Source organism: Pyrgilauda ruficollis, unplaced genomic scaffold (genome assembly GCF_017590135.1).
Source record: "Pyrgilauda ruficollis isolate IOZ18807 unplaced genomic scaffold, ASM1759013v1 scaffold153, whole genome shotgun sequence".
Lineage (NCBI taxonomy): Eukaryota > Metazoa > Chordata > Aves > Passeriformes > Passeridae > Pyrgilauda > Pyrgilauda ruficollis.
Window position 1 is genome coordinate 290,001 of NW_024513988.1, and position 17,703 is coordinate 307,703.

Here is a 17,703-nt window from a genome sequence, read left to right on the forward strand (position 1 = left end):
CAGTTTGCATTACTTTTCATCTGATATTATTATTATTGCTGTGCAGATATCTTCAACTGATTGCTTTGTGATGCTGAATGAGTTCATTGTAGTCTGGTATTGAGATTGGTTTTAGACTGTGGAAGTAATAGCAAAGGATGAAAAAAATATTTTTCTGTAGTTATAGCAAACCAAACCACTCCTGTGCTTCCACTGCATATTTTGAAGTGAAAACCGCTTTGTTTTCTATGTCTCTTGTCAAAAATATGAAGCTTTAGTATGTCAGTGTAGTCTATTCAAATGGAAAGAACCATTTAGGTTTTCTTTTTTTCCTTTAGAGCCTCATCTTTTTCCAGTGCTGTAGCTGTTCCCCCTGGCAAGTTCCAGCTGCATTCAAAATACTCAAATAAGATGGTCTGATAAGGCTGCCTTGTCTCTTAGGTTTTTACTTATTTATGGGAAGAAATGTTTAAATGGTATTTAGAAGAAATAATTACACAGGGAGCACGAAATATATTTCTTACTGGTGTTTCTTCCCTCCCTGCAACCTGTTTTCATGCTATGGGTCAGGACTTAACAGCCCTCAAGAGTGTCTGGCTGAATAGTGGCAGGCTTCTAAATCTCAAATCAAGGGCTCTTCAAAGCACCTTACTTCACTTGAGATAAAAACTAGAGGCAGGTTTTTTCTATCTGGCCTATTCATCAAGTATAATCTACTGAATTGTTGACATTTCTAAACACTAAAGGGATTTTAAAGATCTTATTGCTCTAAAGAGACTTACTTGTAGTACAGAATAAAGAAGTGAAATGAAAAAAATACTGACACATGAAAAGTACAAAACGAAATAACTAAAACCTGAAAGCAAATAGCTGTAATTTGACATATAGTTTCTTTACAAAACACATTTTTGATGTAGGAATCTTTTCAAATGTTCAGCCCTCTCCCTAGCTTTCCGACAAATAACAATGTTTATTTTAATCAAAATTAATCACAGAAGTCTTGCATTTAATGTGATACCAGTTTCTGTCATTCATATTTAATATATTTGTTTTCATTCACGCTGAGACCTACTGTCTGAAACAGAGTTGTTTAAAAAGAAATTAGTGTGACCTGTCTTTTAACCTTTCCCCTTCTCATTCTGTGTTTAAAGTTCCTTAAAAGCATGAGTTTTCCAAAGGGTGGGCAGAATGACTGCTTGAAATTTTTCTCTCCTTTTAATAAGTAATATCAATCACTGAATAAAAATATGAGTTTTCATAGCAAAAATGGGTTGAGCCAATATGACAGAGATTAAATTACACTTCAGGGGTTTCTGAAGTCCAAAGGTTATTTGGAAGTAACACTACAAAAGGCTTTGTTACCTGGAGTTATAAAGTGAGTCACGGGGGATTAGTGCTGCAGAGATAGAATTAGAATATGAATTATGTAATGTCTGCATCCTTACTTGGGAGTTACAGGAACTGAACAGGATTCAGTGGCAGTTTCATGATAGCAGAAATACCTTTTTTTTTTCCTCTTCTGGCCTACTTTTTGCCTTAACATGAAGTGTCTCCCCGTGGCATTTGCCACTAGAGAGCTGAAGTTTTTAACTTATGAAAAGCTGCAAAAATAACCTGGTTATCTGTTTGTAAATGTGCAGAGTTTTGTAAACCAGCAATACATTTATCTGTCTAAATGATACTTGCTTTTAAAACAGAGCTTAGTAGCAGTAGTGTGCACTTACACAGCCCTTCCTCACTTCTCTCTCACTGTTTTAAAGTGATTGAATAATTTGTGTTCCTCCACACATAACAATCCTGCAAAGCAGACCCAAAAAAATACCTGTAGCAAAGAAGAGCTTGTCCATGCGTGAAAAGCAAAATTAAAAAAAAAAAAATTAAAAAAAAAAAAATAAGGATAAGAGGCTTCAGAAAATGAGACTGCTTCAAAAAGCTATTAAATTGTTCCTGTCCCTGAAGCTTTACAAATGTGATAATTGTTGTGTTCTGGTCGTGCAATATGTTCCTGCACCAAGCTGAGGAGCAAGCCCTCGCGTCTGGAGGAGGGAGCAGGGCTGTGGAGCAGGGGCAGGGAATCCTCCCCGTGGGCTGCCTGTGCTCCAGGTCTGAACGCCCAGAAATGCTCCCCAGCCCTGCTGAGCTGCCCAGCAAGGGAAAGTTTCTAATTCCAGCTGACTTTAAAAAGTAAATACGCAGCGCAGGGCTGTTCCTGCTGTAAAACAATAAACCCCCCACACCCCTCCCCAGCTAACATTTACTTTTTGAGTTGGAATGCTCTTGGAATGGAGACTTGCCAGTGTGGGTTAGCTGTCCTGGAGCAGAACCTTTCTGTGAAGAGTTTCTGTGGACTGGATGATTTTATCAAGAGGCAGAATACATTTGATCAGTTATTCAGTGCAGTTGCACACCCTCAGTAATGGCTTTTAAAGGAGGGTGTTAATGAGTTTTCTGAAATGTGATAGGAGCTGAGACAGAAGCCTGGCAAATTACAGTGAACTTTAGATAGTTTTGGATGCAAACTCAAATATTTGTTGAGGTTTTCCATTTAGCTGAAATTTTCAAGGGTGACAGTAACACTGTAATCCTGGAACAGATGCTTCTGCTCTGAATGCCGTTTCTCCCTCCTCCCCACATCCACAGCTTTTGTTTGTACACACAACACTCCTCAAGCTTCCCAGTAGAGAGACTCAAGTTGTTGTAGAGCGTCGTGGGCATCACCAGCAGCTCTGGAACATTTCCAGTGAACCATCTGTGGTGTGATGGGAAATCTGTGCTCCGTGGCGTGCTGCAATGCCATTCAGAGAAGGAGCAGACACACTGCAGGCACTGATTCAATGAGAAGCTTCACAGAGTTGTAGGGCTGAATTCCTCCCCTTGAGCTGTTATAAGGGAGTCACTCGGGTTTCCTGAACAATCAGCAGATATGGCCAAGCACTTGCAAGGAGGATTCGTCCCACCCTGATTTAAAATGTGGCTTAGGCTGAGTGGCTGACTCGTAGACAGCTGCAATTAGGTTGAATGAATCCATCAGGGAAGAGAATGTGACATGAACATCAGCATCCACCCGGGCTGTCCTGAGAGCCCTGGAATTACCCAGGCTTGCTCTTACGTAAGCTCAGGGAGGAGATCTTCAGCAAAAAGAGCAGAAATGCCCTTGCTTTGGACATAGATGATAACATCAGAGTCATGAGCTACTGCTTGAATTTAGAACAGTATTTCCTTTCAGGATTTAGACATTATATTCCAATCTCAACAATATATTCTCAATCTCATGCCTAGATTATATTATAGATTATAGAACTAGATTATGTTAACTCCTGGCCTCCATCTTTCCCTTTCATCACTCCATCTTTTCTTCAGCCCTTTGTCACTTAATTCCTTTCCCTATGGCTGTTCTCTTTCACTCACCTTTCTGAACATTACTTTTCCAGTTAGAAGGGAAAAAACCCTTTAATAAAGCATTAATGCTGTATTTTTATATCATGACATTTTTCCTTCTGCCTTGATGTTTTGTTGTTTTCCTTTTTACCCATTTTGTGTATTCAGACCATAAACTCTTCAAGACAGAGACATTCTTCCCATTTGTGCCTGCTAAAAGCTGTATCAGTATTATTAATAGTGTGCTGTGTAAGAATTTAGTCCAGTTCTGCTTGTGAGATTACCACAATCTGGGTTTCTCTGAATTTTGGATCAGACAAGAGGTTGAACACCTGCAGTCCTTGGGCAGCCTATAACCATTAATGATGGATCCAGTCCTTTTTATAAGACAGGGAGCTTTTTTTCATTATCCAGAGACTTCAGCTAGAAGGTAAAGGGTCTGTATTTTTATCTTCCCGAGCCCCTTCACATGTAACAAATCCACGTGTTGGAATTTTTCTTTGGAATGGGTTTGTTTGGACAATTGTCTGTACTTTCCTTTCCTGACACTGAAAATAATGACTGGAGCTGCCCATCCATGAACCCACCCATCTCTGCTCAGTCTGGAACTGGAACTTCTTCAGCCACCCACAATACCCCAGGGATGCATTTTCACACAAACGTGCACAGAATTGAGGTGTACTGGTACAAGCAGGTATCTCTGAATGACAGCCAGCGTTATGAAACCAAGCTTTAAATTCAGACTCAGGAATCCAGATTTCTGGTCAGAAAACAGAAACTGTACCATGTGGCACATCCAAACAAATCAGCAGAGTTTGAATTTAATTCTCCTGGATGTTATCATATCCCTTCTGTAAGACAGATACACTGGAAAGCTCAGTGTTCTGAAATGTTAAGTGGATTTTTGCAAAATCTATCATTAAAGGAAGTAGGTTTGTTAATGGTTTTTAATTTTGCCACGTGTCCTTAAAAATGCTGTTCAAATAATCTGTTTGTGCTATTGGAAACCCACAATAAAACATCACTGTTCTGTAGATGAGGTGAAAGTGAGAACTGCCCTGGTTTTATTTTACATTCTCTAAGTGGTGGAAAATAAGATCTTTAGAATTGTGTTCAAATATTCTCAGTGGTATTATCTGTCCTTCAGCAGACAGACTTATACAGGTAGAAGTTTATTTCTCAGTTATTCTTACTGAAAGCCTTCTCTCAACACCTGGTCTTAGCAATAGTTAACACCATGATGGTTTTTAAAAAAAAAAATATATAGGACTTGCCTATGGTAGATGTAATCATTTTAACATGAGTGGATATGGTTGTAGTTTCTCATAAATCCATCACAGTTAGCTGAAATGTAGAAAATTTTAGAATGCTCTTTTTAAAAGTCAAGTCTTTTGTTCTTTAAGACCAGTTTAGAAAACGTATCTATTCCTGTGATCTGAAAATGGTGGTGTAGTGCCAATGAATATAGCAGAACAAGGAGAAGCTGAGCTCATGTCCATTGTACAGAAAAATAATTACCAACTGTTTTATCTCCTGAATTTGTTAAAATACCGAGCAAAATGTAACACGAACCTAAAATATTCATAGTGAATGGTTTAAGAAGAGTTTGAGACTGAAATGCAGCCATGAGAGAATAGTTTGGCTCCATTCTCTCCACAAGATAAATGTTGTCGTTTGTGAGACCCCATCATTATTTGTGAGCCAAATTTGACAGCAGCCACATGATTTCTGCCTGACACAGGCCTAGGCCAGTTGGAATGACTCTTCTGTTCCTTGCTGAGAGAGCTGTTAATGTCTCCAGTGGCCAAGTGCTTATTGTTTAGTCATTGAGAAGTGAATTTATATTAACTCAGAAGTTTTGTTACTGTGTGGCAGGAATAAAATTCTTGTATGTTTTGATTGCAATGTTTTGGTATGTAAGTAATTACGAAGTTATGTCAATATAAGTGATATGTCACTCCAGTAGACCACATGTCCCATAAAAGAGAATTAATTTCATCAGAATACAGGTATCTGGTGCCCCTCAACTTGTGAGCTTAGCAAGAGAAGAAGTCAAAACTTGTAGTAACCTCCATGTCAAATATTTGAGAAAAACCTTTCTCTCTAAAAGAAATTTAGTCTTGTACCTGCACATCTTTGTGTTTACATTAAGCCCAAAGGTAGAAATTACTACTGGTAATTAAAAGTTAGATGATAATAAATAGACATGAAGGGGGAAACATCATGCAAAGCATGTGTCTTGTGGGGGCTTTTTGGGATGGGGAGAGTTCTGCTTCAAAGAGAAGCAAGTAGGACATAAAGCTCCCCAACTAAGAGTCTGCATCTTTCGTTTTCCCAGCATTCCTAAAATTCTTCTCCCCACCCCCCTCTTCCCCCTGAACCAAATCCCTTCAGCTTTGGTGACCTCAGTCTTCATGGATTGGAAGCAAATGGAAGTAGAAGGGATCTGGAGAGGTCATTAACCCATCTCCCTGCCCCAAGGCAGGGCTGCAGCCATACTAGACTAATAAGCTTCTTTTTTCTTTTTCTTTTTTTTGGTCAAAGATCCAAATAAATTAATTGTAAAGTTTTTTGGGAGGTTTGGGCCCAGCTGTTAAAGCTCTTCGTGTAACTGTTAACAGAGTCACAAGGCTGGCTTCAGTGAAATTACTTTAATATGAATGAAATGAAGGACAAACTATCACCTTATTTTTAATGAGATTCAGTGATTTTTCAACACTCATTATGTTTGGGGGTTTTTTTTTGCTGCAGTATGAAACTTAAAATAGGTATGAAAATATATAATGATTTTGAAGTAATGTACAGAATTATTTGGGGTTTAGACTTCTGCCAATACACATTTATCTGCTTAACACATTGCTGCTAAAAAATTGTTGTATTCTTCATTGCTTAAAGCATTTTACAGAATATGTGATTTTTGTAACCCTCTCTAAAACAATCTCCTTGATAAAGTAAGAGACACTGGCAAAAGCACTTGCTAGTATTTTTGTATAGCAGGATTTTTTTAAATAAATAAAAAATATATATTATTTCATAAATAATATTTAAAATACAATTTTTAAATTGAATTAATTATTTAAATTAGTTACATAACTATTATTTAATACATATTTCTTTAATAAATAAATAATAATTTAAATAACTGTTTTAAAATAAATAATATTTATTTAATGCATAAACCAAAAGTAGCAGCCCACTGGAAGTTCCTGGAAAAGCCATGATGTGGATCTTTGCATCCCAAAAACCATGAGTGAGTGTCTGCTCCTCTGTGCTGGGACTGGACTCACTGATTGCTCTGTGTTCCTTCCGAGCTGTCCTTTTCCATCATCTCATCTTCCACTTCTGCCTGGGTTTTTTTTTTTCCCCAGCTGAGAACAAATAAAGTAATTAGAAGTTTTCTTCAGGCAGAGGGAGGAGCAGACACAAAGTATGTAATAAGTTTTGTCTAAACTGTTTTCCTTTGGTAATGCATGCCCTAAAGCTGTGTGCTTAGCTGGCTTCAGTGGGATTGTTCCTACCCTGCAAAGCCTTCCTGAGTGCCCAAAACAGCTCCAAACTCCCACCAAGCCCCTTCCCAGCTCTGCCCTGCTCCATCTTTTTCTTCAGCCACTGAATGAAAATTAAGAGTCTGTAGATCCCGAGTTTAAACCTTCCTGACAGCCTCTGTGGGTGAAAAGATTGTGTGATCATGTAATTAAACACACTGCAATGATGCAGATACACAATTACCTTTGCACAAAGGAAGTTTATTCCAGCATTCCCTACTGTTTCACTGATAAACTTTACCTTCCTTTGATAAACTGATAAATACCTTAGTATTTCACTGATAAACTTTACTTTACATTGATAAACTGATAAATACCATAGCATTTCATTGGTAAACTTTACTTTCCTTTGAAAAACTTTTAAATACCCTAGTATTTCACTGATGAACTTTACTTTCCCTTGATAAACTGATAAATACCTTAGTATTTCATTGATAAACTTTATTTTCCTTGATAAACACTGATAGATACCCTAGTATTACACTGATAAACTTTACCTTCCTTTGATAAACACTGATAAATAACCTAGTGTTTCACTGATGAACTTTACTTTCCCGTGATAAACTGATAAATACCTTAGTATTTCGCTGATAAACTTTACCTTCCTTTGATAAACACTGATAAATACCCTAGTATTGCACTGATAAACTTTACTTTCCTTTGATAAACTGATAAATACCCTAGTATTTCATTGATAAACTTTACTTTCCTTTGATAAACTGATAAATACCCTAGTATTTCATTGATAAACTTTCCTTTGATAAACTGATAAATACCCTACCATTTCACTGATAAACTTTACCTTCCACTGATATATTTCTATGTTATCCCAAGGAGGGTGATTATAGGATCCTATTTTCACTTGCACATTTACTTTTGCCACATTATGGCCATTTTGCCTTAAAATACGGTTGCCCTGCCAGCCTGCTCTCGGCTACAGAAAGTTTTGTGGTTCTGGACTATTTTAGTGAGAATGTTAAATTATTTAAACTAATTTTATGTCTGGCATTTGTGCTGTGGATGGGTTTTTGCTGTCCTGTGAAAACCCACCTGTTTGGCACACTCAGTGCATAAAAACTGACTCTTCTCCAGGTGTTTACCTGCTTTTAGGAGCAGGGGAGCCATGTGTCCACTGTGTGGGCTGGGGAGAGGGGCAGGAAGCAGGAATGGGAAGCAGTGCCAGCAGGGGGAAGGAGGACACATCCAAAAAGGTGAGGAGAAGGAGAACAAACTAGGGGATTGTTAAACGTTCTGGAAAAGCAAGTCCTAACTGCCTGAGATTCTGTGTCTGAGATGAGGAGATACCTTTTGCTGTGTGTTTTATGTGCCTCAATTCCCTGCCTCTGAAATGGAGGTAACTTTGCTGCCTTCTCTCCCAAGAATATTAGGGAAATAACACAGTTGGTATTTGTGAGCACAAGGAAGGCAAGGAAGGGGAGCCTGGTGCTGAGTTTGAACCGAGGATTTAGGAACAGGAGCAGGGGTGGAAACAGAGGCAGGAGAAATGCAGGAATGCCAGGGGCAGGAATGAAGAGCTTGGGTGCAGAAAGATGAGCCTGGGGACTGCAGATTGCCAGAGAAGGGACATTTTTGGCGTGAAAAGCAGTTGTGGGATGGAAGGCCTGGGTAAGGATTTGGGTTGCCAATGTGAGCAAAATCATCCTGATTCTTAGCAGGCTGATCAGAGAAAGAGAGCTAGAAAGGGATGGAGGACAGAACCTCAGAAATAGCAGAGAAGTCTGTCCTCCAGATAACATTTTGTGTTTAACTGGGGCTTTAAATGTGATTGTTTCTCTGTGGTCAGCAAATATCTGTGAAAATGTGGTGCTGGTGTTCCAGGAGGATCACAGCCTGTTCATACCATCACTTACTGCCTTAGCTCCAGTGACCAAAATGTCCTATTGGTACCAAAATTAAAGGCCAGTTCCTTAACCTGTAGATGTCTGTATAGTGCCATGCCATGAATTTCCTCTTTGCTTGTGGCTTAACATTCAGAATATTTTTAAATGGTGTTAATGTATTTATTAGGATTATTTTCAGCTCTGTATATGGGCACACACACAAAAAAAAAAAAAAAACTCCACACAGAAAATTTCTCCAGACATAAAACTTGTCCACACAGAAGATGTAAGGAATGATATTTTGAAATACCTGTGCAGGTTTTTTTTCACAAGGAACATGTGTGTGTCCAGTGATTCTGATCTTAATGGCAGGATAATACTCAGCTGTTTTCAAAGGACTCTGGTGTGGTTTGTTGTTCAGAATAGGTCTGGTCTAAGGATGAATGTGGTATGTGCAGTGAAATGTTTTCTGGAGAACCAGCAATTTTTTATAATGTTTGAAAGTTGGGATTGTAGAGGGACGGATTGTAGAGAAAGGCTTGCAGGAGGAATGGTCTCATAATTAAAACATGGAAGGTATGGTGTGTGTCTCTGCCAATGCCACTGAACTTCTGTGTGGTCGTGTTGCTTCAAAACAGCATTTTTGTTTCAATACTTCTATTTTGTGTCTCTTGCTTTCCGAGTGCCTGACTTGGGGATTCTTGAAGAAATTCTAAGCACCCAGATGCAAATGAAGGTAGCACTTGCACACGTGTAATTCTGTAAAATGCTGAGCATTCTGGAAAAGCAAGTCCTAACTGCCTGAGATTCTGTGTCTGAGATGAGGAGATACCTTTTGCTGTGTGTTTTATGTGCCTCAATTCCCTGCCTCTGAAATGGAGGTAACTTTGCTGCCTTCTCTCCCAAGAATATTAGGGAAATAACACAGTTGGTATTTGTGAAGCATTCAAGTGCTATATACTGACATGTGCTATTGAAAAGCCATTCTGTCTTCAGAGCAAGGTTTGAATAGTGTACAATAAATATGTCAGAAAAGCTCAGAGTAAACAGTGACAAGAAAATAGAATACTGGCTAGCCAGTCACTAAAGGAATGGCCAGTCACTAAATGAGCACTGTGCATCCTCCTCACTGAGGAAGATGGGGAAGGAGAGTATAAGGCCTGTATAATGAAATTCTCTATCAAAACAAATACATCTGTAAAAGCCTAACTCACTTTCCAACATCCAATCTAAGGATCTTGAATTTTTTACTTTTCCCATCTAAGTCTTTGCAAATTTTTAGACATTCTTCTATTTTCTGAAATAGACAGTATTATAGTAGTATATATATTTAAAATATATTTTTATATATACTACTATAGAATATATACTATTATATACTACTACATATTCTGAAAGTACATCTTTATTTATATTTAAAATATAGTAGTATATATTCTAAAATAATATGTTTATTTTAGAATAAATATTAGCAAATGAACACAGCGTGGACATAAAAGATGCTTTTTGTTTTCTGACCACAGTTTACAATCCAGGGTGGTGTGTAAATAGACAGTATTATAGTAGTATATATTTTTAGAAGTCTATTTATATATATATACTATTATAGTAGTATATATTCTAAAAGGATATATATTATATATAAATCAATAATAATATATATTATTATCTATTTTATATATTATAGCTATAATTATATCTTTCATATATATTATAATAATGTTATATATATACACTATTAGAGTAGTATATATTTTTAAAGTATATCTATATATACTATTATAGTGTATATATTCTAAAAGTAAATATTGTATATAAATATATAATAATATATAAATATATAATACTGTTATATATATACACTATTATAGTCGTATGTATTTTTAAAGTATATTTATATTATATATATACTATTATAGTAGTAAATATTCTAAAATATATATTTACTTATATTTAAAATATAGTCGTATATATTCTAAAATTATATATTTATTTTGTAAAAAAATATTAGCAAATGAGCACAGCATTGACATGAAAGATTTTTTTTTGTTTGTTTGTTTTCTGACCACACTTTGAAGCCCAGGGTTTGCAGTGGTTTCCTGTCTGTGATATTTAGTCAGGGATATTTAATCTCTGAGTGAGATGAGTTTGCTGGGTCTTGGTTCTGTTTGCTCCTCATCACAGGGATGCCAGCAGGGAGCGAGAGAAGGTTGGATTCATTCACTTGTCTCTCCACCTCCCACATCCCCATGCCCACAGCAAAGTGCTGTCCACTTTTTCAGAGAGAAAATGTGATTGAGGGATCTGCCAAGTGCTCCCCTGTACTTCCCAGCTTCTCCTTCTCTGCTTTTCAGCGCTTATATCCCCTCCACACCACCCAGGTCGTACCTTGACTCTTCCCCACAGACCTTTTGCTCGGCAGCCAGAGGAGAAAGGCTCGTGCCCTGTGTGTGATGTGTTGAGGCAGAAATGAGGCATCCTGAGCCACAGCCACAGCCAGAGCCAGGCTTAACCTGCCTTGGAGTAAGGGCAGAGCAGTGGGTGAAGGATTCTCTGCCACAGCACTGGTTTAATGCAGCTGAAATTCAGAGCTGCACTCACTGTGTGGTGTTTACAGCTGTGTCATATTTTCTGAAAAAATCCCCTTGCCCAGGATTCTTCTCCTGGGAGGCTGAGAAGCCTCAGAGAAAAAGACAAACAATATTGTCTCATTTGCTTCTCTTGTGTTTTGCTGCTTTGGAATGTGTTTGGACATTGTTTATCCAACAGGTGATTGTTTCATTGGTTTCATGTGAGTTGTTTTGACTTAATAACCAATCAGTGCCAAGCTGTGTCAGACTCTGGAGAGAGTCACGAGTTTTCATTAGTATCTTTTACCCTTCTGTAAGTATCCTTTCTGTATTCTTTAGTATAGTTTAGTTTAGTATTCTTTAATGTCATATAGCAGCATAAAATAATAAATTAGCCTTCTGAGAACATGGAGTCAGATCCATCATTCCTTCCTTCGCCTGGGAACCCCGCAAATACAGGACAGGTGTGTGGGTTGTGCTTCACAGGCAAAATGCTGTCAATAAATACACACCTCTTTGCTATTCCAGCACTGGCATCTCACCCTGGACACAGGCTTTCCGGCTCCTCATGCATTACTTTATGCATTTCCTTGCCTTGGAGAAAATAACAGCACAGTTCTTCTGCCAGTGCTGCCCACAGCCAGGAGTGGCCAGTGCTGGGAAGCCTTTGGGAGCATCTCTCAAGTTACACCCTGCTGCACAGCCTCAGAGCCAGCAAGAATTCTGCAGGCAGCTCACTGAAAATTCAAATATTTCCTATGCTTTTTAATTGAATTCTTATGATGCAGAAGTTGCAAAAGTATTGAGGAAAGGGAAGCTTTGTTTAGATGTGATAAAAGCAAATTGTAGCAAAAGCTGAGAATAAGGATAGCTCACAGAGCCTCCTAATTCAGTTTTGCAGCCACTGCTGTTCTCCTGTTCCCTTCAGAAGTGCATTTTAAAGGAACCACCCAGTTTAGCCTTTGCCTACTAAATCTTTCAAGAAATGTGCTCCTTCCATGGTACCAGTTTCATAAATTATTGCACTGTGCAGAAGATGCTCAACTGTCTCATCAGACCCAGCTCGGGTCCAAAAGCAAGCCAGTCATTAAGCAAGTAAAGCCTCAGTTCTACATTAATTTTCACCTTACTTTACAAAAGCTAAATGGTAATGTCATGTCTTTTATATGTCTCCCTCAGAGGGAGGGTGGAAATATTTTTGTCATGGTTGAAAAATAAGGTTTACTGTGCAAGGGCCATGTGCTTGTGGGCAGCCATGTAACCTCTGTCTCTGTTTCCCCTTCTGTAAACTGCATTTAATGTTCCTACGACTCACTGGGGAGGGCAGGCTTTGATTAACATGTATGATTGCCTTCTACAAATGCAGCTACTGTCACTGCTTGGTTTTATTAGCCACCATCAGTAGAATTTGAGGAGGAAACATGTAGCAGAATAACATGCAGCCAGAGTGAGCCCTCTGCATCTTTTGACCATCATCTGATTTATTTTCAGACTCTTGTCACCGCATGTGCATATTTAAAATAAAACTTGCCTTACACTGTAGTGCTATAGAAATCAAGTAATTGGATGTAGAGGTTGACGTGCAGAGGAAACACTGTTTTTTAAAGGGAAAATGCCCATAGATACAAGTGCCCATTTAATACAAAATTTATATTTTATACAAAAAATTATACAAAATTTGTATTTTGTTTAGAAAATTTTCATAAGGAAAAAATCCGTTCCAATTTATAGAATCCAATATATTGAAAACATGAACCTGATCTTTACAGAAATTGTGATGCACGGTCAAGAAAGCAGTTACGAAATTTAAAACATTGTGCCTTTAATATGTCAGATAAGAATTCCTTATATCATTCCTGTTGTGTTGAGGTTTTCAAAATATAAGTATTTGGAACATGAGAAGAATATTGAGGTAGGTAAGTCTTTTTCTCTCTAGAAGAGTGCCAGGGAAGTGCTTTATTTGTGTGAGTAAACACGGATCAGTCAGGGAGAAGACAGCGTTTCGAAATGCGCCGTGCAAAACGAATTCATCTTTTTTTTTCTCCATGTTTTTCTCTCTCTCCCTCTCTCTCCCCTCCTGAAAACCTCCTGCCACAGCGGCTGCATTTGCCTCCAGACTTGTCAGACACAGTGAGCCGCGCGAGCAAACAGGATCTGGCAGGATCCGCCAAACTGCTGAGCTCAGGATGTGGCGCCATGGCCATCGGCAAGAAGCACCTGGACTTCTAGTGATTTCTGCTTAGCAGCTTCACTCTCATTCAGCTGACACTCTCATTAGGAGTGTTAATGACTTATATAAATATTTTTCTTAATGATTTGACCCAGCAGTCTTTAAAAATACGTGTTGTCGTATGATGCCTTCTTTTTTTTCTTTTTTTCTTCTTTTTTTTTTTTTTTTGTGTCTGTTCTCTTTCTTTGTACTAAATTTAGTCTTGCTTTGGTTTTGCTTTTCTGTTATGTTGAGTCCTGCCATTGTTCTGCTCCATTGGAAACAGGTAGTATTTTGTTCCTTTACTTAAAATACAAAAAAATTGCAATCACCCTTTCTTTTTTATTTTTTTTTTTTACATTAAAAATAAAGGGATGTTTTTCCCAAAAGATTTTTTTATATACTTGCATATAATATTTTGTATGAATGATGGGTTTATTGAAATAAAGGAATGGAACTAAGCAATTTGTTGTCATGTGTTATTCAAACAGCAAAACTGCACATTTTAAAAAACATTCATTTCTGTAATTGAAACACCATTCTTAAATTTCCGGAAATCCCTACCTCATTTTATTAAATATTTAATAACAAATTTATAATATATAAGTTTTTATTCTAATAGGCCACTAATTGAGGATGGGGGGTGTTTAAATCAGAATATATTATAGATAATTACTTTGCCTTATGGCTTACTACATGCACTAAAATGCACTTGACGGAATTTCCTAACCAGAGAGGAAAGAATTGATTTCCTTATGTAGTTCAAAACAGTAATCCTAAACAATTGAAGTCAGCACTATGAAATTATGTCAACAGACATAATTCAAGATGGAAATTCAAACCGACAGCTACATTAATGCTGGGAAACCAGAAGAGTGCATTGGAGCTGGGGGAAGGATATCACAGCGAGCTGGTCTAAAGCAGGGCAGAATACACAAGTAATTCAGCCTTTTGTACCCTCAGATACACAATTTGTGAACTCCTAACTCTTGTGCACGCATCCCTGTGTCTCTCTCATCAAACAAAGGAACAGGGAAGCAAAGCTGACCTGGGAATTAAAGTGGTTTGCATTCTTTCTTCTGAGGCTGACTTCCATTTTGAAAGGTAATATCTTCTTCTCTGTAGAACTTCTAAGCCACCCAGCTGTAAGATTGCATTACAGTTTCAAAATTTAGTCTTTATAATAGTGTATTACATGGCTGGAGTGAAATTGAGTCTTCAAAGAACGTGTTAATAGGATGCAATAATGGTAACATATTTTGATGGGTTTGAAAAACCAAGACTTGGGAAAGTGGTTTGCTTTTTTTTTTTCTTTCCCTCTGCAATCCAGGTTCTACTTTATTTTTTTCTTGACAACGCTGTGTAAAACAAAGACATAGCTTTTAAAACTGTCTAACTAATATGATGAATGTCAATCACTTAAAAAACTCCACTGTAGCATAAACACATACTGTATACAGCTTTTATTCTGAATTAGAATAATTGAATCAATGACAGTGATTTGCCAGGATGTCAAATCTATCCATCATATCCTGTCACTACCAGTTTATTTTTTGTGATCAAAATCAAAAAGACTACTATTTTGTCATCAGCTATTTCATTAGTAGTAACAATCAGGTTTTCTCTTCTATATTTTTTAGATATGCCTGTTATATTTTTTATTTCTAAAGACACAAATCCTTTTTAAATCTTTTCAAAATAAAGTTTCAGAACTGAACTGTCAGTTTAGTGAAGAAAAAAGACATCTACTTTCCTATGCCAACATATTTAAAATATTATCATTGATGTCTCAAACATTTTTTTCTCTTCTTGTATTATGTGTAACACTGAATGGAAGTTCTCATTAGATACATAATTGTGCCTTTTGAAAGCGTGAAATAATTTAAATACTTAGGATAAAGTGATTTTTAACAAAGGTGAAGTTTTACATTGTATGTCTTTTTAATGTAAATAACACAAAACACAGTATTTCTTTGTGGAATATAAAGTCACAAGACATATAAATTGCTGCCAACATATTTAAATAGGTCATTGACTTAACATACAGAGGAGAAAATATCATTAAAGTCACAGTCCCATTTCTAGCTAAGATATTACCTGATAATTGTTGGTGTGCATGCCACGTGTGCATGTCTGCCTATATGTGTGCCCTGTGCATCTGCAAGGCTTCAGTTTCCAAAACTTCAGCAGGGTAATATTAAAGCTGACAAAGTAATTAAAGAAACAAAGAAATTAAAGCCAGTTTGAGTAATAAAAGGAACTCCTTCTACAAATCTCCATTAGTTTGGGTTTTTTCTGAGTCACCAAATGTGCTTTGTAAAGTAAGTTTTGCAGTGTTGTTTACCTCAGGCAAAGACATGGAGTGCTGGAAGATTTTTAGTTTTATAAAGATAGGGTAACTGAGAGGTGTTTTAAAAGATTTTATTCTATTATCAGTCTCGTAGAAGGGTGAGATATGAGATGTAATCTAGTTTAATCTCTCTCTTCCCAATCTCTGTTCTATAATCCTCTTCGTTCACTTTATCTCAGTATTTATATACAGATATACAAAACCATACAAACTTCCAATCAAGTTTTAAAAAATCTTTTACAAGTCCATTTCTCACAATGGAGCAAAATTTCTCTTCTTTTCTTCCAAAATCTCCAAGATCAGCTACAACTACACATGACAGTGAGTGTGCTCATCCAGCAGGCTGAGAGGTGAGACAGAGCTTTGGGTGTGCTACCTGATAGCAGGTGGAGAGAGGGTAGATTTGGGTAGCTATGGGGCAGATAGAAGGTAAAGATGGGGTAGATAGAAGTATGGCTAGAGTGTGGATAAAATACAGATTTCAGTCACTGCACCAGCAGCACTTTTGACTTGGGAATCCAGAGAAATGTTCACCTGGTGATTTTCTGTGCCTTTTCCCCGTGACCACTCTGTGCCTGTCAAGCTCCTGTGTACAAAGCATCCTTTTTCAGTTCTGTCTTCCCTTGACTTGCAGGCAAATATTTACCCAAGGGGAGCAGCTCAGGTAATCGAAGAATGGGCACAGCCTCCCCTGCCAGGCTGTGGCAATGTGCTCCCTGCTCCTTTTGGCACCTCCAGAGGCCCCTTGCTGGCTCGGAGGGAAATCTGTGCCATGCTCACTCCTGCTCAGAGATTGCAGAACGAGGGGGTTTTGTTTATTGCGTTTTTTTTTAAGCAGAACTTCCTACTTTTTAGCAGGCTACAAACTGAAACCACCGAACTCAGCAGGGAAACAATGGATTCATCCCAGTGAAGACGTTCCCAATTCAGCAAAAGAACCTGATCTTTACAGAAATTGTGACACACAGTCAAGAAAGCAGTAATGAAATTTAAAACATTGTGCCTTTAATATGTCAGATAAGGATTCTTTATATAATTCCCGTTGTGTTGAGGTTTTCAAAACATAAGTATTTGGAACATGAGAAGAATATTATCGTAGGTAAGTCTTTTTCTCTGTTTGTAAAGACATTTCAAAAGCAATTTCCAAGGTGCAGCTGAATTCAATTTTGTGTAACAGTAGCTACAAGCATCTGGAAATGGGCTCTCAGCTACTCCAATTTGATACCTTGGTAGTACACAACTGGTTTAATATTTAAATTTAATATTGAGTAGTGATGCCGTTCCAAACACAGATTTGGGGAAAGTGCAAAAGCCTTAAATAATAAAATAGTCTTAAAATAATCTTTTACCATGCCAGTATTGGAAGGTGAGCTGATAATCAAGCAGAGAAACCACAAGGTTAATTAAAAATTAAGATTAAAAATATGGCTGTACTACAAAAACTAAACTCAAACACACACTCGCATGTATTAAACAAGTATTTCTCCAGGATCATCTATTAGAAATTTAGTTAAAGTGTTCTTCTTCTTTTGCCTGTGCTGGAGAAACATCATAGCTACAGAGCACAACAGAAATAGGAAAGATGCTTTTGTGCCTTTAAGAGATGGTAGAAACAAGTCCTATCCCCCATGCCATCTCTTGGGATTTCTGTTTTCTCTTGTGAGCTACATGAGTGCAGGACCTGCCTACATTTCTTTTTTTAATCACACTGAGCACATGATCGTGCTTATTCAATAATAAATGTACCTGTGCAGAAGAAAAGAATGAAAGTGAATCCTCTTCATCCTCGGGAAAAAAGGCATCTCACATGGCAAGAGGGTAAGAAAACAAA

The 17,703-nt window shown here is 37.5% G+C and overlaps 1 protein-coding gene across 1 annotated transcript in view; it reads left to right on the plus strand.

Moving 5' to 3' along the window:
* Window positions 1-13,974, plus strand: part of ELP4 (elongator acetyltransferase complex subunit 4) — a 133,281-nt gene extending 119,307 nt beyond the window's left edge. Inside the window, exon 10 of the mRNA XM_041461740.1 lies at window positions 13,411-13,974. Coding sequence (XP_041317674.1) covers window positions 13,411-13,542 — 132 coding nt within the window. The 3' untranslated portion in view covers window positions 13,543-13,974. The remainder of the gene's footprint in view (window positions 1-13,410) is intronic.
* The last annotated feature ends 3,729 nt before the right edge of the window (window positions 13,975-17,703 follow it).